This window comes from Sinocyclocheilus grahami, unplaced genomic scaffold, assembly GCF_001515645.1.
Source record: "Sinocyclocheilus grahami isolate Dianchi unplaced genomic scaffold, SAMN03320097.WGS_v1.1 scaffold22.1, whole genome shotgun sequence".
NCBI classification, from domain to species: domain Eukaryota; kingdom Metazoa; phylum Chordata; class Actinopteri; order Cypriniformes; family Cyprinidae; genus Sinocyclocheilus; species Sinocyclocheilus grahami.
In genome coordinates this window covers 389,737-415,476 of record NW_015505201.1, presented here as the reverse complement: position 1 = coordinate 415,476, position 25,740 = coordinate 389,737, and the positions used below count along the sequence as shown (strand labels likewise).

The window sequence follows — 25,740 nt, the reverse complement described above, 5'->3', positions numbered from 1 at the left end:
TAGTCACGAAAGCATGAAATCTAATCCATGTTCATTAAAGTATGAAGAAAATGGCCATATATAAGGAAGCTTTTGTTATAAATTCCTCGAAGTTCAGCGCAGCAGTAGGTCAGCGTATAATGTCAAGGGATCTTTAAAACCCTGTGACGGATCCTGCCTGACCTCTGATACCTCTCCCAAAATAGCAAGTGCACTGAAGACTGCTCTGCACTAGGGCTGTTAGTCTGTCAAACAGGCTACCACAGAGAGTAGATGGAACTACAATCTTAAACATAAAGGTTCCAAAAGGGGTTTTCACAGTAATGAGTAATGACATAGAATTACCACTTTTGGTTCCCCAAAGAACATTTCAGAGAATAAAAGAGCCATTTGTTTTTTTAGTGTGAAGAACATTTTAATTATCTTAGGAACCTTTTTCCCCACTATAAGGAGTCTTTTGTGCAATGGAAAGTTTTAAAATGTTAAAGGTTCTTAATGGAATCATAATGCCAATTAAAGGGGTGGTTCATTGCGATTTCACTTTTTCAACGTTAGTTAGTGTGTAATGTTGCTGTTTGAGCATAAACAATATCTGCAAAGTTACGAAGCTGAATGTTCTATGCAAACGGCGATATCGTCTTTTAAAATTCTGGCAGTTTAATGCCTACAAAAATGGCTGGTAGGGACTACAACGAGTTACTTCCCGGGTTCGTGACATCACAAACCCAGATAAACCCCGCCCTCGGCAAAAGGCAGCAAAGGGGGCGAGGCCATGCTGCGCTGCTTTAGAGAAGAGGAAGAGAAAACTAGAGGTGCATGTAAAAATCTATTCATATATGAATCGCGACTCTGTCTTCTAACGATTCTAATGCATTCACAAGTTTCAAAATCAATGTGCTAAAGTAGCGGTTCTTAATATTGTTCCTCACGTCCCCTGCTCTGCACATGCTCTCTCTCTCTCTCTCTCTCTCTCATTCAACTCAGCTCAGCTCCTGCAATGAACTGTTAGAATTATACACTTATTTTCACATAGCTATGAGAAGCGTTAAACATGGACGTGCGTGCAGTTGCCGTACTGTATTAAAGCTTTAATCAGGATAAAACGGTATATTAAAAACTAACATAAGCAGTAGCATTTACAAATAACTGTGTATCTAAAAGTATGAGACAACAACAAACAAAAAACATAGGCCTGCCAATAAAAGCCGTGCTTGCACAGGTTCTGCATGATCATCTTCAATAATATCCTCTGCTTCTCAGTCGGGCTCAAACTGATAAGCGATATTAACGACGCCTTTGTTTACAATACAACCGGAGCACATGCCGCTGAGGAGAGGGGAGGGACGGTTAGACGTGCACTAGAGGCGGTTTAGCCAATCACAACACACTGGGCTAGCTAACCAATCAGAGCCCATCGCCTAGGGAGGGGCTTCATAAAAGCAGGAAATTGATCAGCCCATTTCTCAGAGAAGGGACAGAGCAGTGTGGAATAAAGGTAAATTGTGTGAAAAATAATGCGTTTTTTACAAAACGAAGCATTAACACGTTAGACTGCACCCCATAAACACAATCAAGCCTAGAAAAAAACACTGAACCACCCCTTTAAGAACAATTTTTAAGAGTGTAGGCTTTAAATGAAACTCGCTCTGCTAAAATGTTTGATTTTGTTACTTTATTTCTGAAGAAAGACAAACATAAATAGTGATGAAAGCCAAAAATGAAATACCATGGATGACTATTGAGTAATCAAATATTTTGGTATGCTATGGTATAATATGTCATATAATACAATACATTACTGCATGTATGTCTTTCAAACATATAGAATACGTAAGATATTTTACATGACAAGTTTGCAAACCCACTCGCGTACAATATTAATAGAAGCGAACATTCAAGTATGATCTTCTTGGAACGGTTGCATAATTAAATGCTGCTTTAGGGTGGACAAATAGTTAAAGATCTGGGCTGGTAACCAAAAGGTTGTAGGTTAAATTTCTGCAAAGGTTAATCCAACACACACAACCTCAAGTCTGCTCCAGAAGTACTGCTCCTGTATTAAGTGCACTGTCTATATCAGACACTTTGTCTAAAGCAAAGGGAAATGACTAATTAGTGATTAATTGGTAATTAGTGTCTTGAGCAAAGCTGCTCAAGTGATAAAAATCTAAATTTTTAGATGGGGACCTTTGGTTGAGTTGCCACTGAATGACCCAGTTGACAAAAGAACTGCATCTAAATGCTCTCCAGTGGATATAAACCTGAATGCAATTGCTTGGGTTTCAAAGGTATAAAGCTTACAGTAGTGGTTCTTGCTTGAGAAAACACCACTTAGCTCTTAGCTAAAATGCACACTGGCAGTTGCAGTTTTATTAGACGATGCCCAGCCAAAGCAGAGAGGGCTGCCCATAAATATGCTAAATTCATAAGAGCTGTTCTGAACACATTAATGATTTAGATATGCAATGCAAAACAACTCAAACTCTTAAGTTGTTCCCTATCATAAACCTAAACTAGAAACAAAACGCTGGCAGTTGTATTTGTGAAAGGTTCCCAAGGGCACCTATTTTTCCTCTCACGCACATCAATCCAGTTATGTCACGAAAAAAACTATTAAGAGTTCTCAAGAGCATGGTTGAAAGGTGGAGCGTTGCTGAAATGTGCCATTTGTTGAGGTTAAATATAGAATGTGAAAGATTTGTTAGCTGACTGGAGGGGCAAGGACATGTGTCCCCCCTCCCATCATTCTAATAGATGCAATCCGAACACCTTTATGCCTCTTGATACAGCTGCTCTTCCCCTCTGCTGACACTCATTATTTTAAATCCCCTGACAGGCTACACACCCCCACCCCCACAGGCAAATATAGATACACTTATGCAAATGCAAAAACAGCCACACATATCTTCACTATCACAAAATTGCAAAACAGCATATGAGATATGTAGGCTATTAGGGCCAAACATGAAGAGTTTTGTGCTTTTATAGGAGAAAATTGTTCTAGATTAGAGGTTTTCAAACTTTACACAGCCACGGTCTGTCCATTCAGACTCTTAACTAACTCCAGGACCCTTAATATAAAAAAGATGTATTTTATGATATATTACTTTTAGTATATAAGAATACATATAAACTATATAATACATAACACACACACACACACACACACACACACACACACATATATATATATATATATACAGTAAATTGTTATTTTTTTTTAAGAAAATCTGTATTTGTCAAAGCTTTTAGTGGCTAATTGCACTTTCATACTCATTTGCTGTCTACAGTGTGGGATAATGGTTCATTAGTATTTTCTCTGCGAGGTAGAGGAATAGCCAAGCTTCTCTGCAGGATGTAGATGTGCTAATCAGAGTCCGAGAGGCTCACCATATGTAATGCTTGTCTTAAGTCATTTCCACGCCAGTCTAACTGTCCTGTGCTCCCTTTGCTCGTAGGGCACAAACTGCCTCTGCCAGGTCTTGGAATTGCTAGACATTTTGGGGAAGGCTTTCCTGACATGATGTTTTTAAACAGCACTGAATGTAGTGTCACTATTTTGCTTTTTGAAGGATCATGTACCACATTAATCTGTCACAGTTTCATTAACAACAGTCCACAACAAAAATATGTTCTGTAATATAATAAATAATCTATAAATACATTACATTTAAATAATAGAGTCACTCTAAGAAACATTTGGACACTTAAAAAACTGAATGTTATTGCATTAATCATGTCAAACCTAACGGCATATAAAAAAATGTCAGACCTTTTCTTAGTTTCATATAAACTCAGAATTCTGAGAAAAAAACTCAGAATTCTATACTCAGACTTTTTCTGAGGCAACTTTTTCCTCACAATTCTGAGTTTACATCACACAGTTGTTTGTTTATGTCTGCCAAAAAAATTTAGTCTATAACTTGAAATTCTGACCTTTTATCACACAATTACCTTTGTTTTTTATTCCATGGTAGAAAAAGGCTTCCATAATAAATTCACTTTTTTTTTTATTTGTATTATTTATGTATGTATCATGTATGTATGCATGTATTGCATTATAGGTGTCATAATTCTTAGTTCGCTACTTTGTTAGACATTAAAACATTTTTATGAATGGTTTTATTTTTTAGTGCTACTGTATAGCTGTAATTATTTTTACCACCATTTTTTTTATTAATTACCACACCGATAATTTATTTTTTGTTTATTTCTGGGTAAATAAATTAGCATTTCTTTGTCAGATTCACCTGTTGAACCTCTCTTTTCCCCTTTTTAGCAACAGCCCCTGAGTGCCGCCCCATCCCAGTCGGTCCAGCCATCTCCTCTGCCCAAACCAGTGTCATCGGTCCATCATGCCCAGAGGCCCACACACCCATCCCACAGACCTCACACCCCTCACTCAGCCAGCTTACCCAGCTGCCCCGGCAGAGGAAAGATGGCCAAGTTCCTCAACCCCGACGAGATGACCTCCAGGGATTACTATTTTGACTCGTACGCCCACTTCGGCATTCATGAGGTATGAGCACATCAAAGCAGCGGATGCTTGCATTTAAAAGACATGCTGAGACGTGTGATGTAGGATATAAGTACTCATGGTAATCAACATCAGTCATGTTGATTTATGCCGGGAGTTATGTATAATGCAGAGTATGCAGAGAAATGGAGCATGAGCTAGACTGGGTGGGGGTGTCATTGAATTATAGGATGAGAGAACAGGAGGTTCAGGCGAGACCTGCAAGATTAATTTTGTTCAGACTCATTTTTAGTATATAGGTCAGATCTTTTTCCTTTCCCTCATCTCAATGTGACGGAGGCGAACACCAAAAAAGCTGCATAGATCTGAGCAGACATGCTGTAATGGTGACAGCAAGTTATTTACGTTCTCACAGGTTGTCAGAGATCCATGTAGTAGTCTTATTTTGGTTTTTGTACAGTAATGCTAATAATAGCTATGGTTGTGAATGATTACCTGATTAATATGTTTTTATGGTACTACAAAATAAATAAATATATGTTTTTATGGTACTTCAAAGAATCAAAAAAACAAGACAATACCATCATGCTTTTTAGTATAGGTGTTTTTAAACGCACTTATAATGCCGAATGTCACTTAGATAGGCATATCACTAGGTATTGAATTTTTATTGATTAGATTTTATAATCGCATTGCTTTATTAACCCTGTATATGTAAATCAATGAGATCTTTAAAACAGTATAGCAGACTATGTACATAAAATGCATATAAATATCAGTTGTCACTCTATATCTCCTAATAATATGTCTCAGTAAGATGATATTTATAGTAAATGTTAATAATTTAGAGGCCTAAGAAATGTGTGTGTATCATATGATACAGAAGGCTTTATATGGTTAAACATGTTTAAATGTACTGAATAATTTGTTGGCTGTGTTTTAAAACTGAATGGTACGGTAAGATATACCAAGATATATCCATGCCCAAAAAACATCACCATGGTACATCTTTGCTCAAGGGTGAAGACTGAATAATTCATTGGGTGTGTTTCAATACAAAGTGAGCTGCCTACCTAGACAACATTTTATATGCCCTTTACAAAAAAGATCTAGCTAACCCATGCTGCAGTGATGTATTAGTATGCCATGGTATTTTTAAATATACACACCATGCTAATGAGTTATTACCATAGTAATACACACTGAAAAGAATTGGTGTAGGATTTACTAAACAATTTCAACCCAACAAATATTTACAAATAAACAGGAAGTAGAACATTGAATTAAACAGAATATTTTGAAGTAGGAAAACTGAAATAGTATTTTTTAGTAAAACCTACTCCAATTGGCACTCAGAGTTACTATATATATATATATATATATATATATATATATATATATTACTAGCATATTGGCTGTTTATTAGTACTTATAAAGCACATATTAATGCCTTATTCTGCATGACTGTATTTTAGATCCATTAATCATACCACATACCTAAATTTAAAAGGATAGTTCACCCAAAAATAAAAAATTCTGTCATTATACTCACCCTCATGTCATTTCAAACCCGCAAGTCCTTCGTTCATTTTCGGAACACAAAGATATTTTTGATGAAATCCGAGAGCTTTCTGACCTTGCATAGACAGCAACACAACTGACACATTCAAGGCCCAGAAAGGTCGTAAGGACATTGTTAAAATAGTCCATGTGACATCAATGGTTCAACCGTAATTTTATGAAGCTACGAGAATACTTTTGTGTGCAAAGAAAACAAAAATAGTAACTTCATTTAACAATTTCTTTTCTTCCATGTCAGTCTTCGCTGCACGTTCAGGAGAGTACCACGATCCATTTTCATTTTTGGGTGAACTATCCCTTCCTACTTAAAGCTGCAGTCTGTAAGTTTTGCCTCTTTGTCGCCATCTCTGTTTGAAACCTGCAAATGCAGTTACTTGTGGAATTATTTTCATTATGTGGGTCGTGCACCGGCACAGCTCCAGCTCGGATAAATCTAATGTTTTGAGGAGTATGTGTGGCTGTCAGTCACCGCACCGGTGTGGATATTTACTGTACTTAGGAATCACAGATTCTAGCCTACGTCTTGGAAGTATGACTCAAAAAATAATTTTCACTGGATATTGTCATCAGAACAAGTAAGTAACAGGTCTGCTACTTTTGCTCTCACCAACTGAGGAAATAAAGCATTACAATAAATCATGCTACCAATGGTGATTAAATCTTAACGATCGATTAGCTCATATCACATTAAACCGTGCAAATTATTATTATTGTTATACTTTGTTCTCAAATGGTTAATGTTAACAACATCACCGTTGCGTGACTACGTGTATGTAGTGTGTATTAGCGTGCTGATTTCAGTTTCTGTATAATCTAATCTCTAATTGTAATACCATTTGAATTTCATTTTAAGAAATTCTTTTAACCCAAAAAGCAAATTATTCTTCCTTCGAACTGGTTCTCTTTAAAATAATCTGTAATCAGATGCACATTTAAAACTGAAATAATTTAATTTGAGTTGCATGTGTTTCATAAACACATAATCCTTTCTGGATTACAATCTGCCATCAAAATGATAAATGTAATTATTCCAGCTGCTGTGAGAAAAGGCTAACGATCCACCACCTGCAGGATCCTCACATGCGATATAGCCTACTAGCCGGGACTCAATCTTTATGTTTACAGACGTGACGTAATGTCGCAGCAGCATGTTCGAATTTCCCGCGAAAACCTACCCGTACCACTCAAATTAGAAAACATTATTATAAGCTAACTGTTATGAATCGGGATAAAGTAAGGCGATAGTTTAACACTGGCTGGTTATGTACTTGCTCAAATATTGATTTTGGATTATTTTTAACCAAAAAAAGTTACAGACTGCAGCTTTAACTATTAATAAACAGCGAATTAGGAGTTTATTGAGGCAAAGTTAATAGTTAGTTAACAGTGAGAATTGGACCTTAAAATGTGACCGTGTGTGTGTATTTACAGACTGCAGCTTTAACTATTAATAAACAGCGAATTAGGAGTTTATTGAGGCAAAGTGAATAGTTAGTTAACAGTGAGAATTGGACCTTAAAATGTGACCGTGTGTGTGTATATCTGTGCATGAATGTACAGGAAATGCTTAAGGACGAAGTGAGGACGTTGACATACAGGAACTCCATGTACCATAACAAACACATCTTCAAGGACAAGATCGTGCTGGACGTGGGGAGTGGTACTGGCATCCTCTCCATGTTTGCTGCCAAGGCCGGAGCCAAGCACGTGTATGGGGTAAGAGGGCGGCCCTCCTTATGCCTAAAACCGCATGAGCCTGTAGCCTCCTACCCTGCTGGAACCATTCGCACAGCTCAAAATAGCATCATGTGTGGCAGTCGCACCAAGAGCTTTTGAAGGTGCAAACGAATAATCCTCTTTTGTAGGGAAATATGATGTCATATTACCACCTACTTATTTCATAATAAGGATCATAAATATAAGTTCAAAACAGGAAAATGGTCTGTTTAAAAGCCATAACACGTGATATTCTAGTCTCTTTATACAGTATACATGTTTTTGTATATTATCACAAACACTTGTATGTTATGACTAATTAATCATCCAGTATTCATTATATATCAGCCAATGTTAGATAAATAATTTTGCATGCTCATTTCATCATTTTTACATTTATATTACCTTTGCCATCATAATGTAATGCAGTTAAAGTGAATCAAGTCAAGTTAGTCCGTTTTATATATGTTGTGATTTATACATCAGATTTACAGTCAATAATAATATCAATAGTATAAATGTTTAAATGTTAAGTGTTTTTTCCATTTGCACATATTTTATTGTTTTATTTTCAATGTATTCAGACAAAATACTGAATTATTTTAAGACAATACTGCAGTATTTACGATAGTACTGTAGTATTTTAAGACAATTTATCTGTTAAACGATTTTGAGTATGAAAATAATGATCAGCTTATCCTTATCACTACACACACACACACACACACACACACACACACACAATATATACCATGTTATACCAGCACTATACCATAACACCACCATAGAATTTTTTTTTTCAGGGGCCACTTCTGTTTTTCTGTCTTGCAATACCTTCAATTTCATTCCATTTATGTTATACCAGCACTATACCATAACACCACCATAGAATTTTTTTTTTTCAGGGGCCACTTCTGTTTTTCTGTCTTGCAATACCTTCAATTTCATTCCATTTCTCTTTCTCACTTCCTGTTCTGTCCATTCAAAGCTCTCCCCTTCAATGCATTCCTCCCCAGTGGTTAGTGAAGTTTCTTAGTGGGCAGCCTGTATTGGACGTGCTGATATATCAGGCTCTAACACGCTACATTGTGAGGCTGTGGTAATTGGCTCTTTGGATAAATCTGAGAACGAGACTTTGGAAAAAGCAGTAAAGGTCAGAAAGGCCACATTAACCATGTGGTGCTTGTTTTGCACTTTTGCTTTGAGAACTAAAGCCAAAGCTTGTTAAGCCAAGTTAGAGTACGAGCAGAGAGAGAAACTCTCGTGTGTCCTGGAAACCTCTTGGGACAGAATGTTCTGAGAGCTTTTCTCAGTTTTCAGAGGAGAGCGAACTACCTCGGGAAGCTAAGCCGCATGCGGGTGTCGGTCTCTGCTGTAATTGAGCTGATATGATTTGCACCTCGCTGCTCTTATCCAGTTGCACTGTGATAATGAACAATTCTCTGAATGGCTTCATCATATTTAAATGCCAGAGAGCGCAAACTCTCCTCAGTGTCTATGTTACAGTGCAGCTCATCACAAACTCAAAAATACCACTTGCTCAAAATTGCAATGCAGAATATAAACTAGATTATTACATTTTCTGAGGAAAATTTGAATGATGCTTGCCAGCTCAAAATGCTCTGCCACAATATTCTGGCTTTTATATCCACCTTATTTTTAACGCATGAACGGACACTGCCATGTTTGAACATGAATTGTGTCAGGGTTTCAGTTGTTTAGTTATTTTAGACGTACAAAAACAGTCCATTATGCAGATTGATGTTGCAAACTGGTATTTGTTGTTATATTAATGATCTATTTAATAATTTTTTATCGTAATCATAAACACATTGGGTTTTAGCGGAAATAGTTGTACAGTTTACTGTGCAGTTATTCTTATTATTATTTACCTATAGTTGCTAATAAGTTGGAAGTCTTGCACATTTCACAGGAAATATCTTATGTCCACATTGAAAAGTTAGGTGAATATATGGTTCTTGTCTGTCTTTTATTATAAGTTTTTTGAATTTTTTTTCACCCACTTTACTGTCTGCCAGGCAAAAACCCTGTAGCTCTTTAGAATAAACCTCTAACCATACACTATAAGAACAAAATCTGTAGAAAATCGTAAAAGGTACTAGTAATTTTCTTCCAGGACATCAACAGTTAAGTTTACAGACATATTTTTTAACCCTTAAGTATGCGCAATACCACCTTAGCAAACCCTGTAATTAACAAATTAGTTAAATAATTCATTTATATATATATCTTTATAAATTATTTAAAAAATATTTTTAAATGAGTAGTTTATTGTTTCGAACTGGTTGGCAGCTGGTTACGTATTTCAGGGTTCCCACGGGTCATGGGATTTTAAAAGGTCTATTCCACGACATTGAAAGTCATGGAATTTTATATTTTTTTGTCCAAGTCATGGAATATCAGGGATTTTTGTTTGTCGCTTTAAATTGATCAAAATGTAATTTTTCTATACCATTTTCTTTTTTTATCGTGTTGTTTCACGCGTTTTGCCTATTGTTATGGTTAGGCAGCTATTTTTCTGCGCCATTTTATTCCCTTCCCGCTTGTCAACTGGCAATCACTTAGGTCAAACTGTACCTGTTAACTAATGCTGGGTACACACCACAAGATAATTGGGCTGATTTTGGAGACCCTAACCCTAACCCTGAGGACACCACACACTATAGGAGCAAAACGGTTAAATCTAGGATTTTTTCCCCTCATGTTTGTGGTCTCTCACATTTTGAAGATCTTATAAGATTTTAAAAATCTTTTAGTGTGTACCCAGCATAAGGCAAACATGCCAGGAAAATGTACATTTCAAGAGCTTTGGCTACAAAATGACCACTTCAAAGACTGGGTGTTAAAAGTAGAAAAGCAAAAACTAAATCTGAATAAAATAAAAAAGACTGAACTTGATGACAAACAGAAAAGCCTTCAGAGCGTTTAACCCCTGAAAGCATAAAAACCATAAATCAATATATGTAAAAATAGTACAGAAAAATATTAAAGTGCATTTAACAGGGAAAAGCAAAAGAAAAATAGTATGTATGTGTGTTTAACATAGGTTTGTACTTAAAACGTCTATGAACAAGTAAATAAAGCTTGCAAATGGATAGATTTAAAACACTGTCTGTGACTGGTTTTTGTCTCAGTGCTCAGCACAACAGCGGGCTGTTTTTTCGTTCATTATAGGTCATAGAAATTCACCTTTTTAGTCAGTGAAAGTCTGGGAATTTGACATTTGTCTTAGAGTGGGAACCCTGGTATTTAATCATAATTTTTTTAATATAATTAATAATAAATTTTGCATAACTTCTGTAAAAAATAGAGCATGGTGTTAGCAAAGCCAAAATCATGGGTTTTAACTCCCAGGGGATATATAAACGTATAAAATGTATAGCATAAAATGCAATATAACCTGCTTCAGGTAACAGCGTCTGCCAAATTCATAAAAGGAAATGTAAAACATTCATGGCCTACTAATAGCTCATGATGTTTAAAACTAGATAATTATTTGCTTTCACATGTAACTTGCACCTATAACGTGGTCAATTATCATAAATTAATTTTGACTCCTTCCTTAGTTTGCAAAAAAAAACGTTTAAAGTAATGCATTTACACGAGAAGTGTAATTTAATACTTATAATTTTGTGACTATATTACTTATCTGTACAAAAAGTTGTCTAAATTATCTTTTTAGCAGTTTTTAATTGCTGTTTTAGGTGGATAAACTCATGGTTATGCGTTACCAGCATAATTTTTTCATTGGAAACAGTCCTTTTGTTATGTCCTACACATACCATGCAAAACTTAGTTTATTTTCTTACATTTGTCATGACACGAGTGGAAATTAGCACAGTAAGTTACCTTTTTGATTGAGCTACTTGATCGAAACATGTTCTTTCAAAATGAAAACACAGAGTTAAGCCACATGGTAACTGTTTTTAAGTTTGAACCAGAAACCTGATACAATTGTGCTAAATGAAAATGGTGTCAAATCACACTAAATTGTTTAAATGAAATGAACATCAAAAATCAATTTGAGTACATGTTAACATATAATTCTGCAATCTCATGGTTGTAATTTTGAAACAGTATCTATTTCATCAGTATCATTTATGCTGGTACAAAGACTCATAGACTTCCATTGTAAGTGCATTACTGTGAACAGTTTTACAAACTGAAGCAAAAGTCAAATTATTTTCTTGAATGACATGTATTGAACCAGGAAAAGTCTATTAATGCTTAACAAAATATTTGTGAATGAACCACGCATGCTAGTAGCTGTTGAGCTATACTAAAATAGATATTTTCACCAAATATCTCAAACTGTAAATGAAAGAAAGAGATAAAATCATCATGTTTAATGTTGTCTTGTTTGCAAAATTTCGCCCTTGATCACTGTTTACCGCAGCTCAGGCCCAGGCACTTTCCTCTCGCCTTGATCATGTACGTCAAGCACTTTTCTTCTGAGAGTGGAAATGTGCTGACTGTGTTATGGGCTTCTCTGATTACTTTTAAACTCAGTGCTGACCCACTGCAGTACGTGAAACTTTTCCAGAAACAGGTGGGCCTGCCATGTAGGTTCTGATTGTTTGTCAGTTGAAGTGAAGCTGACTGACTCCGTGTGCGCCACTGGAGTTGACGGCGATGGCTATGGACACTAACGATGGCTGGGAAAACACAAGGGACGTCATGAGGCAGAGGGATCTGTGCTGTCTGGAATCAGCCTCTCACTTATACAGCTGACGGGTTCCTACTGAATCTCTCCTCTTCCCTTTAGCCTCGGGCCACTGACAGCCCCGTTACTCTGTGTGCTCGTTTACGTATATTTCTGTCTGACAACGGGACAGGAATCTGGACTGTTTGTGAATGCTAAATAGGGCTCTTTGGGTGGCTGGAGGCTGATCAGAGGAACATGTCTAATGGGCAGGACTGCAAGTTGCAAGAATCATAAGCTCTCAATGTTGAGAGACTGTAAAGTGGAAGGACACCGTCTGTGTAAGCCATCAAAAACAAGATACACTCGCGTTCAAAAGTTTGGGGCCTGTACAATTTTTTCTTCTTCATATCAATTATTTTTTTCATCAAGGATTCAAATCACACTAATTGGAATAATCAGTTTCAGTCTTGTCTGAAATAAGAGGGTAATAAGAGGGCTACCAGCTATAACAGAATCAACAAACTAGAAAGTTTAAATCTTCACATTATTCTGTTTTTTCTCCCCTTCCTCAGATTGAATGCTCAAGTATATCAGAATACTCTGAGAAAATCATCAAGGCCAATCACCTGGACAGTGGTAAGCAGATATAATGTGTGTAGATATTGTATAAGTATGTGTTGCTGTGTAGTTAGCTTGCTTGTGTGGGTGTGTGAGAAAAACAGAATGACAAATAGGATGAGACATCGACAGGATAAAGAGAGGTTGTCAAGTGTTCTTCAATTCAGCCTCCTAAATATACATAATTTAAAACCTCTGCAGTATCTGAATATTAAGAGAGAATTTAAAGGGTTAGTTCACCCAAAAATGAACATTTTGTCATTAATTACTCACCCTTGTGTTGTTCCAAACCCGTAAGACCTTAAGTCCCACAATTTAAGATATTTTTGATGAAATATGAGGGCTGTCTGACCCTCCCATAGACAGCAAGGTAACTACCACGTTCAAGGTCCAGAAAAGTACCAAGATGATCGACAAAGTAGTCAGTGGTTCAACTGTAAAGTTACGAAGCTATAAGAATACTTTTTTGTGCAAAGAAAACAAAAATAACGACTTTATTCCGCATATTCGTCTCTACTGCGTCACTTTGGATGCGCGTTCACGACAGTATCATGACGCAAGCATGTGGCGGTGTGTCCACAAGTGATGCAGTAGAGATGAAAATGTGGAATAAAGTCATTATTTTGTTAATCTAATGGTTTAAGGCTCTTTCTATTAGCTAGAACAAGACATTGCTATAACATGATGCTCCATTTTTGATCAGGCGTTAGACCACTGCAGTATCTTTTCTTGAGAGTTCAACAAAAGCTGATGCTGCAATCTTAGCTGGAGTCTCTCTCACATACATGCATGGTTTGACCCACATCTTTTAACTGGCCTTAAAAATTCAAAGAGTAGGAAGGATCTGTCAAGTTTCTCTGTGGCCTTATTTGTCTGTGTTCCAGTTATAACCATCTTTAAAGGGAAAGTGGAAGAGACAGAGCTGCCGGTAGATCAGGTGGACATTATCATCTCAGAGTGGATGGGTTATTGCCTTTTTTATGAGTCCATGCTCAACACAGTCATCTACGCCAGAGATAAATGGCTGGTCAGTGTTCATGTGTGTGTGTAGTACAGAACGTACATGTGGGTGTGTGTACTTTATATACAGCCAGTGTCTCTACAGAATGAACAAACACACTGCTTTTTATCTTTAGAAACCTGGAGGTCTGATGTTCCCAGACAGGGCTGCTCTATATGTGGTGGCCATTGAAGACAGACAGTACAAGGATTTCAAGATTCACTGTGAGTCACAAAACACGCACACAGAAACATCTCATATTCTTAAAGTAGGGTTTTATCTATCCAAATACAATCATGTTTACAAGTTTCTAAGCTGATACAATAAAATAGGTCTATAATACTGCAAATAAATAAATAAATTTAAAAACTATTTTGTGTGTATCCTTCAGTTAAAATATCAAAACATCCTTTAAACAGCATTCATTTTCACACATAAGATTTAAAGAATTATTTTCATAGATTGTATATAAGCGTCTTGAAGACTTGAATATAAGTACATTTTTGTCTTCACTGTTTTGTTTTGTTTTACTGTTTAAAGCATAAAAAATGTAAAAACAAAATATCTGTCAAGGTCGTGAGACAAAATATTTTATATTCAAGATCAAATCTATGAAGGCAAGCCTTAAGATCTTATGCTATGGTGCTTCTCAATTAAATGTAAGGCAATAATACTGTGAAATATTATATTATTACAATTTAAAATAACTTTTTGATTTCAGCATATTTTGAAACTGAATTTTTTTTAGCAGCCATTACTACAGTCTTCAGTGACACATGATCATCTTACAATCATTATATGATTTGCCGCTTAAGAAACATTTCTTACTATTATCAGTGTTGAAAACAGTTGCACTTTTTTTTTAAATCTAGGGTAGGCAGTTTCTGCACTACTAGTGTCACCTAGCAGAAGTAAAGTATGTTTTCAAACAAACATTGAATGCCCCTTTTATGCGTCACGCTTCCACCAACTCAAATACAGCTCCTCAGCTCTATAAAAGTGAAGGCATGTCTCAAAAGGTAAAAGTAGACTAATTTCAATAAATAATTTTTCCACACCTACTAAACACTCTCTGGCTCAGCCTGCTACATTGGCCACTGTAGCAAATACCTATGTTCTTCTGGTGCTTCTTTTGCATTTTATGGTGGTTGGCAAACCAACTTAAGGTGCATTTCTACCACTTAGATGGGGATGGAATGTGAAGTTCAGATGGAGGAATGGGAGAGGAAAAAAACAAACAAACAAAACTCCCACAAAAAAAATCCTTCTAATCAGATCTGTATCTCGCAAATATTAAAATGCAGCATCTTACACCCTTAGCTAGCTGTTTCTGTGCATTCTGAAGTATATCCTATAAATTTAAATTTAAATTAAATAAATTAAATAAAAATATATATAATTTATTCCAATAAATAAATAAAACTGATTATTCCAATTAGTTTAAATTAAATAAATTAAAATTATTAAAATAGGGCCTACCTCAACCAGTATTATAAAAATGTTTCTAGACAAAATTGCCTACCCTAGCTTGGAGGCATTTTCTATTATATTTCTAAATATTTCTAATATTTCTTGTAGAAATACTTTTTTCAGCATTATTTACTGAAAAGAAAGGTCAAAAGAATGGCATTCATTTGAAAGATAATTTTTTAAGTCTAAGGTGCTTTTTTAAAGCTTTTTTAAAGTCTTTACTGTCAATTTTGATCAATTTAATGCATCCTTGCTGAAAAGTAGTAGTAATTTCCTTCCCTAACAAGTTTCCATTTGCAGAGATTGGAATGAAAGATCTTCTGATTTGCACAGCTGTAGATCCATCAAGTGTTGGAGACAGGACTTTTTTTTTGCTTGCTAAGCTACAAGCTACTTATGGTTTAAATTAAACTCTAGTCAAGCAAAAAACGAAATTAATAAATCAATCAATAATAATAATAATAAATAAACATAAAAATAAATGACAAATTTGGGGTCCAGATGCTTAAAAAACATAGTGATGTTTATTTGAATGCATGGTAGATGAAAAGTTAGAATTATGTAAGATCTAACTTGGTTAGATCTAATGAGATTTAACTTTGACAGATTTTCTTCAAGCTGTTAAAGAGAAAACTGACCATAGGACAGCTTATGCTAATGCCTTCTACAATACATATATAATTCGCTATACATGTGGATTCTAATACATTTTGAGATGTATTCAAGTGCTTATTTTTACATACTTGTCGAGTATTTTTTGGGCCTTAGTTATGCTGTTTATCAAAAATCAAATTATTTTATGTTTGAGCAGGGTGGGAGAACGTTTATGGTTTTGACATGACCTGCATCAGGAACGTAGCTATGAAAGAACCACTGGTGGACATCGTGGACTCAAAACAAGTGGTATCCAACGCCTGCCTGATCAAGGTCAGCCATTAAAACACTTCACAGAAGTCAAGTATTGTATGCGTAAGCTCAAGTGAGATCCACAGAGAATACAGCAGCATTAGAATATAACTGATCATTAGCTGTATCACTCAGTGTGACAGTTACATAATGATCCGTTGAAATGCAATTTCATTTCATCATAAACCACTGGAGAAGGTTCTGATGAGATGATTATTGGTTGAATCGGATTCATCAAGCCTGGAAAGTTTATGGCTCCACAGATGGACTGTGAAATGCATCTGCACACCTCTCATTTTAACTGCTGAAAGATAATATGAAAAAATATATTTGAAACAAAAGTTTTTCAGAAATTTAGCAGCTCTGTCACAAATAATCCAATTTAAAACTTTGATGTAAGAGTTTCGATATGTAGAAGTCTAAATAAAGTAATTTGAGAATTTTGCATATGTCAATCATTGTCTGTACAAATATAGATAGCACATATAGAGGGCCTTTTTTAAGCTACTTAGTATATAAATTGTATTGCATTAAATAACATAATATCAAACCATAATCTACAATCAAATAATGATAGCCTTGTCTCAAAACTAACTAGACATTTTTTTCTAGTTAACTTTAACTAAGGATGCACCAGTATTGAAAATCTGAATATTATGTTCATGTTATAATGTAAAAACATTAAAAATGCAAAAGTAAAATCAAACATTTTAAATGCTACAAGTGAATTTTGACATCACTATGTTATAATTAATATTCAATTAATAATATATATTTGCTATATCTTACTTTTGCTATCTTACTTTAAAATAAAATATATTTTAAATATAATGCAATGACATTCATGCATTTTAGGTGCCATTTAATTGGCCAAATACCATTTGGAGTCATTCCTTTTTCTACTGATTGAAGCGTGTCCTGAACTGACCTCAGAGGAAATTATATCGTGATATTTCAGCCTATTCTACTCCAGTAAATATAGATAGCACATATAGAGGGCCTTTTTTAAGCTACTTAGTATATAAATTGTATTGCATTAAATAACATAATATCAAACCATAATCTACAATCAAATAATGATAGCCTTGTCTCAAAACTAACTAGACATTTTTTTCTAGTTAACTTTAACTAAGGATGCACCAGTATTGAAAATCTGAATATTATGTTCATGTTATAATGTAAAAACATTAAAAATGCAAAAGTAAAATCAAACATTTTAAATGCTACAAGTGAATTTTGACATCACTGTTATAATTAATATTCAATTAATAATATATATTTGCTATATCTTACTTTTGCTATCTTACTTTAAAATAAAATATATTTTAAATATAATGCAATGACATTCATGCATTTTAGGTGCCATTTAATTGGCCAAATACCATTTGGAGTCATTCCTTTTTCTACTGATTGAAGCGTGTCCTGAACTGACCTCAGAGGAAATTATATCGTGATATTTCAGCCTATTCTACTCCAGTCTTTCTTTAAAGTTTCAATAAAGTAACTTATTTTAAAGATCAGATCTGCCAAATGAAGCAGAGCTGGGACATAATGGATGAAGGCACTTACAGTAAATTAAGTGGTGAATGGAAGTGTGACGCACACACTGTTGGTTTGTTTGATATAGTGATTAATGCTCCATTTCAAACTTTGAGCTTTATAACTTAATCTAAAGTAGATCGGACACGTTTGCAAATGGGAGACTTGAAGTCTAATGGAAAGTGAGAGTGAGAGGAATATAAAACCACAGAGAAAGAGAGAAAGGTTTACACTTAACAGTTTCCTGTTGTTTTTCAGGTAAATATATCAGTGGTGGAGGCAGGGCTCAGTTTACTGTCGGGAAATGATGGAGGCTGAAACAGCTGTCTGAATGTACTGATCCAAGAGCAGTAATAACATCCTAACATGATTATTGAAATGCTTGCAGTACAGTATGACATTTCAGAAGAAGAGATAGAGATCAAGCTTGATGCTGAACTTTTTTACTCTCTCCCACAGTAAAGAGAAATTACTAAAGAGATCTCTTTAATATTTCATGTTTCAGCTGGACAACATTGAGATTAAATGGAGAAGTCTCCTGCTTTTCAGGTTTATCTCAAGACCCCAATATTTTCACATCTCCTCCAATGTCACACTCTGTGTTCAGAAGATACTAAAGTTGGCAATCAAGAGTAAAGGTCTCAAAATGAAGTCAAACATTTCTCATTAAATTCCTCCAAGACCAAATGATCAGTTATGCTATCCATATCAATGTTATAGCTCTACAGTGTTTCCAACACACTTACATTCCATTTGTGGCAGCATTTATATGCAAATTCATTCTCTGCCAGCAGGAGGCACTTGTAGAGAGGGAGAGATTTCCCCGGTAACGGCTGTACACAAATCAGCACTCAGCTTACAAACGCTGCTTTATCATGCAAGATGAAAAAAAAAAACATTTGTAAAAATTGACCTACTGTCAGGTCATCCAAGATGTAGATGAGTTGATTCACCATTGGAACAGATATGGAAGAATTTAGCTTTACATCACTTGTTCACCAATGGATGCTCTGCAGTGAATGGGTGCCGTCAGAATGAGAGTCCAAACAGCTGATGAAAACAATAATCTACAATTAATCCACAATTTTTTAACTTCAAACCATTGTTTCCAGCTAAAATATGAGTCCTCTATTCATAATATTGCTTTCTCGAGATAAAGTCATCTTGTCTGAATCAGGAGAGAAATATGCACAGATCAAGCACCATTTACAAGCGAAAACAACACAGTTTTAAACACAGTAGATTTTGATGTGAGAGGACAACAGGGGATGGACTTTTCCACTAGAGGAAAATTCATATTTTGGCTAGAAGCAATGGTTTAAAGTTAAAATGCCTTAATGATAGATTTTTTTATTTTCTTAAAAACTCATTTACATTTTGGATGACCTGAGGGTGAGTACATTTTCAGCAATTTTTCATTTTTGACTAAAATATTCTTTTGAAAAAAACCCAGCTGAGAATGCCATTAAGTTTCTTAGGCCATGAAATAGCAACTTTAAGCTTTCCTCATCTTTTCTCAGGAAGTGGACATCTACACAGTGAAGCCAGAGGAACTGTCCTTCACCTCCTCCTTCTGTCTGCAGATCCAGAGGAACGATTATGTCCACGCTCTGGTCACCTACTTCAATATCGAATTCACCAAGTGTCATAAAAAGACTGGCTTCTCCACAGGTGTCGTGTTTTATACTTCTCTATGTTCTGGATCTTGGATCACAGTACTTTGTGGTTAATGTCTGCTCTCTAGTGGCTCAGTTTTGACACAGCACTTCCAAAGGCATTGAATTAAACCAAAATAGACAACAAGAATAAAGTAAACAGATTTCTAAAATGAAAACCAGCTACATATTTTGATGCATAAACATATAATGTTATTAAAGTTACTATAAAGTGTTAGTAGTATATAACGTCTATGAAGAGCATAAGCCTGCAAGTCCTACAATGAAGTGTTTCCTCAACGGCTCTGGGATAATAAAATAACAAAGATTCATTAATGAATAATTTTAAGCTTCTTGACTTTACATTCTAGAAGATTACCAAGCCACATCATGTTAATATTAACGAAACGAGAGTTTATATGTGTTGTTATGTACCTTAAAGTGCCCCTATTATGGGTTATGAAAGGTTCATATTTCGGTTTTGGGAGTCCCCAACAACAGGTTGACATTCATGCTAGGTCAAAAAACACTTTCATTGTCTTATAATATGCATTTATTTTGACCTTACTTGTTTAACGACTCCCAAACGATTCGTTCAACGATTCATTTTTCCAAACCCCTCCTTTGCCTGATGCTAATCTGCGGTGATTGGTCGATTGGTCTCATTTTAATTTCATCATGCCTGTAATGCCTGATAAAGCAGCGTTTGTGAGCGCAGTGCTGCTTTGTTTACAGCCGTTACCGGGGAAACAGCTATTTTTTCTGCTCCAAAAGCGGCACCTAGTGGCAAAGAATGAATTTGCATTTTCTTTCAGATCTATGCGAAAAGACCAACAAGTGGGCGGGCAATATGCTAATGTTTCATGTTGACCTCAACATGAAACGGCTTGGGATTCGTTTTAATGATTCTTTCTTTTGAGAGACAATAACTTTATACACGGTGCACTTTCAGATTTAAAACTTTGCAGGATGTTTCCATTCACTGCAGCTGTATTACAAACTGCATGAAAGGTCATTTTCAAAAATCCATAATAGGGGCACTTTAAGCTAACACAACGACGGTGCTCTTGTTCTTGTTTAGTTTAATCCGGTTTACAACAGCACACCTAGTATAGCAAGGCCAATGACAACACAATGGCGAGTAGTGCCCTCTGTTGGTTATGTCGCTTTTTATTTCTCTATTTCACTATGGACACAGATTTGTGCTTCTAAAAGGATGATACTCAAGCAGATTGACTGCTGTGGTTTTGACTTTTTTTCTTATCCTCTCTTGATGTATTGTATTGTCAAGAGAGCACCTGACTTCTGATATTGAGTTGCAGTGTTGTAAGGTATTTTGTGATTCCCAGACAGTGATCTGAGGGCTCTGTTAACTTCTATTGATCTTTGAGGTTCAGTGTATTGCTCAGTCAGCACAGGCGTTTCCTCATGGGTGGAAGCTCAAGTGATCTTTTGTTTGGCAAGAAAACTAACACTCAGACACAAACTTCAGGTCCTTATTTTCTCTCGAAATCACACACGTAGCGTTTGCATCTTTTTTGGCAGCGTTCTTGAAAGAAATAGAGGCTTAGAGAGGTTTATGTGTGGCAAGGCTTTAAAATCTGAATTTGTGAAGTGAATTTGTCAGCATTAGTATAAGATTCACTGTTCACTGTCTATTTGAAAAACACACACACACACACACACAGACAGGATGATCATGGCCCTGTAATATTGATCAGCTCACTGTAGTTCATTCTTCTTATTGCATGGCTGCTTCTGAAATAATGATATACTTTGACATGAAATATAGATTTAGATATTGAAGTTTAAATTATATATAGGCTATGGAGCATGGAGTGGTCAGTAGAGGCCATTATATTTGACGTCAGAATCCAACAACTGATCAATTAGAATCAAGTGTTTCAGAGAGCAGCGTAACAGCGTGTTATATATTTAATATTTTATTGTATATATTTTCTCTACCATAGCACCAGATACCCCGTACACACACTGGAAGCAGACAGTGTTTTATCTGGAGGAATATTTGACTGTGAAAAGAGGAGAGGAGATAGTCGGAACTGTCAGCATGAAGCCAAACGAGAAGAACGCAGTAAGAACCCACCTAATTAATAATTTTTAAAAAGTCAAATATGCTTTCAAGACCCATTTTATTTTATTTTATTTTATTTTAAATAGTCAGTTAGTTAATATAAGTATAGCCAAAAATATGCTTTCCATATTTTTTTTAAATATATATATACTCTGCCATTCAAATGTTTTGGGTCAATACGATTTTCTGATGTTTTGGAAACAAGTTTCTTACACTCATTTTATTTTAAATAGTCAGTTAGTTAATATAAGTATAGCCAAAAATATGCTTTCCATATTTTTTTAAATATATAAATACTCTGCCATTCAAATGTTTTGGGTCAATACGATTTTCTGATGTTTTGGAAACAAGTTTCTTACACTCACCAAGGCTGGATTTAGTTGATAAAAATATATTGTGAAATATTATTAAGTAAAATTAGTAAGTATTTAAAATAACTATTTTCTATTTGAATATGTTTTAAAATGTAATTTATATCTGTGATGGCAAAGCTGACTTTTCAGCATCATTACTGCTGTCTTCAGTGTTACATGATCCGAATAAATCCTTCGAATATGCTGATTTGATGCTAAAGAAGTTTTTTTTTATATATTATTATTATTGTTGAACGCATTTGTGCTGCTTAATATTTTTGTGGAAATCTATGATTTTTTTTTCTAAAATAGAATTTTGCTGTAATGTTATAAAAGTCATTTTAAATTCATCCACACAGAATAAAAGTATTACCTTCTTTTGAAAAAAAAAAATTATAATTATAATATTAATTCCCCCAAACTTTTGAATGGTACTGTATAATTCAATGCAACTTTCTTATATAGTTTTTTTTCTTATAATTAAAATGCAATTTAACTTTCTTGTTTATCTATCCAGCGTGATCTGGACTTTACCTTTGAGCTGGATTTTAAAGGTCAGCTATGTGAGGCCGCTATCGCTCATGACTATAAGATGCGCTAAGTATCCCGCAGTGGCGAGAGACGGTTTGTGACAGTACTCAGAGAAGCAGAGGCAGGGGCCGCTCTGGATCACAGCTACTGCCCTGCTGCTGGGAAGAGACCGAGACAGAGAGAAAGACCAGCACAGAAGTTGTTATCTCTGGGAGTCTTGCCAACGTTTTTGGAGCGGAGTGGCACTTCTAGCAATAGCAGCCTTGCCTTCGCCGACTCTAGCCTGCACTAGTACGCCATCTCTCCGACTGTTCAGGGGCCAACTATGACTACACCCCACTGCAAACAAAAGAATGTCATGCTCTTATGAATGTTAAGTGTTAGTTTATGGTGACTTTGCTTTTACATTAGGAGTGTGAGATATTTAATATTGAAGGTTGTGCTTCCAAGTCCCAGGCATTAAAAATATCTCAATTTAACATATTATCATATTACGAGAATAACTCCACTTACATAGTAATAATTCATTTGCTGGACTTTAACAATTTCAGTGCAGTAAAGTAAGTGATCTCATAATTTAAATCAGGTTTTAACAAAATCCAGGTCATTCTCATAAAATAGTACAGTTTGTTGCTATAAATAATCCATTGCTTACTTAAATATCATTGGCCAATGCTAAGAACAATTTGTTTTTCCTTTAAAGCTTTAATAATGTTATTTTTTTTGCACCTACAAGGTTGGCAAATACAACTGATGCTTTACAAAGCTAATATACATAAATATTGATGGAGTCTATAAGAAAAAAAATTTTTTCACCACAATGTTTTACCAAAAAGATCAATTATGTTTAAATGTCATGGCATAATCAGCATTTTTTAAACTGAGTAATTATACATAGACCATAAAAGAATATTTGAATTTCAATAAAAGCTAAATTTAGCTGTTATATTATATTGTGATGAATGGGGACATCCAAATTGCATGGCAGTTTCATACTGCAATAAAAACAAAACTTTTAAAAATATAATTTATATATTTATAATATAAAATCATTAGGTTCTGCATGCTATTAATTATATATAGTACATCGTGTGGACACCCATTTCCTGAGAAGAGTGCATCAATTATAAAATTTAAGATTTGTGGCATCAATAACAGTTCTAAACTAAACAAAAAAAGTTTCTTGCCTATTATTATCAGAGGAAAACAAATCAGATGCTAATAATGGAAATCACAAGACAAAAGGACTGATTGCAATACACGGATGTGGTAAAATTGTACATTTGTTTTTCTAGTAACTTTATGAGACTGCAGTATGTCGTGTTAGTATTATTTATGATTCTGCTAACTGAGCACAGAGATGAAAATAGAAAAAGAGAACCAGCACATGATACATATCAAAATACAGATGGCATGTGAAATGCTGGCTCTGTCTGCGGTGAGATCTTGATGAGCTTGACTCAGATGGCACCTGCTGCTCTTCACCTGTGCTCTTATTAGAGTCTTTGCCAAGGCCATGACTGGGATCGTCCCGGTCCATCTGTGACCCCCGTGTCACAGCTGATTATACTGTTCAAGTCCTCACCAAAGACATTCAGTTCACTTGCAAAGCACATTGTTCGTTATGCGTTATATTTATTGTTCATAGTTTGTTTTTGCTATAGGTATTTATCTGATTCCTTGGTGGAATATTGTGCAATATTGGAAAGTGTGAATAACTATCTTCTCTGAGCAAGGAATGTTTTCCTCATCCATTATGGTATTTTCAACTGGGTGTTTGGTATTGAATTTGAGGTTTACATGTTAAAAAAAAATGTTTATAATGATTATTCTGCCATGATTTGAGCATCTAGCAAGATAATAGTAAATAAAATAGCTGAAAACGAATTGAAGCTATGTAAAATGTTTATAGGTGTACAATAGCATGCCTTTGAAAGCGTATTTGGCTGTTTATAAAGACATGTTGCTGTTGTGATAAAAACATTAAAGTGAAACAAAAAGTCTGAACATTTCTGAAACGTTGGTGATGTAAGATGGTAAAGCAAATAAAGGTCATTTGTCAATTATTGTGAGGTGTAATGTTTGATTGTGCTCTAGTCTAAATGTAGTACCACTTGTAGTCCACAAGGGGGCTTGAAATGATTATAAATATAAAACAAATGACACAAGTCTATCTGAAGTACTTGCAGTGACCATAAGTCCTTTTTATGCTGGCTGGGATTTCTGAACTGCCTAAAATGTCTGGGTTTTGGCTTTATTTTCCTATTTACTTCTCTACACTGCTCATAAAATATGTACGTGTATTTGAATTGCTTGACCGTTCTTCTGTAGATCCCACCTTCTCGCATGCCACGATTGGCCGATTATGTACAATGCCTGCACGCTATTGGTCAAACTGCTTTTCAGTCATTACCTTAAAGGGATAGTTCCTCCAAAAATGAAAATTTGATGTTTATCTGCTTACCCCCAGGGCATCCAAGATGACTTTGTTTCTTCAGTAGAACACAAGCCATTGCTTCTGTCAGTCTTATAATGGAGGTGAATAGGAATCACGGCTTTGAGAGTAAAAAAAAAAACATACACAAACAAAACCAAATTAAACCCTGCGGCTCATGACGATACATTGATGTGTAAAGACACAAAACGATCGGTCTGTGCAAGAAACTGAACAGTATTTATATAGTCTTTTACCTCTGATTCACGCAATGTCAGAACTGTCCTGAGCGCGTTCTCAACAGCAGGCGCATGAGGCGTCTTCTTCTTCTTCTTGCTTTACGGCGGATTGCAGACTTATAAGTGCATTATAAATACTGTTCAGTTTCTTACACAGACCGATCGTTTTGTGTCTTTACACATCAATGTATGGGATTAATTTGGTTTTGTTTGTGTATGTTTTTGTTTTACTCTCAAAGCCTTGATTCCCATTCACCTCCATTATATGACTGATAGACTGCAACGGTTTGTGTTAAAAATCTTCGTTTGTGTTCTACTGAAGAAACAAAGTCACCTACATCTTGGATGCCCTGGGGGTAAGCAGATAAACATACAATTTTCATTTTTGGGTGAACTATCCCTTTAAGCAAGCATGAAAATAATAGGACAAAGCCAAAACTGGACATTTTAGGCAATTTTGAAATCCTGGCCTAGACAAAGGAAT

The 25,740-nt window shown here is 35.3% G+C and overlaps 1 protein-coding gene across 4 annotated transcripts in view; it reads left to right on the top strand.

Annotated features, from left to right (window-relative positions):
• The window catches only part of LOC107559271 (protein arginine N-methyltransferase 8-B-like), a 30,269-nt gene extending 7,021 nt beyond the window's left edge, over nt 1-23,248 (top strand). For 2 of the 4 annotated variants that reach the window (XM_016243041.1, XM_016243050.1), the window contains exons 2-10: nt 4,259-4,498; nt 7,598-7,753; nt 12,992-13,055; nt 13,922-14,064; nt 14,174-14,261; nt 16,319-16,434; nt 19,473-19,623; nt 21,578-21,699; nt 22,570-23,248. In XM_016243041.1, coding sequence (XP_016098527.1) covers nt 4,418-4,498; nt 7,598-7,753; nt 12,992-13,055; nt 13,922-14,064; nt 14,174-14,261; nt 16,319-16,434; nt 19,473-19,623; nt 21,578-21,699; nt 22,570-22,653 — 1,005 coding nt within the window. In that variant the 5' untranslated portion in view covers nt 4,259-4,417 and the 3' untranslated portion in view covers nt 22,654-23,248. The remainder of the gene's footprint in view (nt 1-4,258; nt 4,499-7,597; nt 7,754-12,991; nt 13,056-13,921; nt 14,065-14,173; nt 14,262-16,318; nt 16,435-19,472; nt 19,624-21,577; nt 21,700-22,569) is intronic. The other 2 variants (XM_016243034.1, XM_016243026.1) reach the window with 1 other exon arrangement.
• Nucleotides 23,249-25,740: the final 2,492 nt, after the last annotated feature.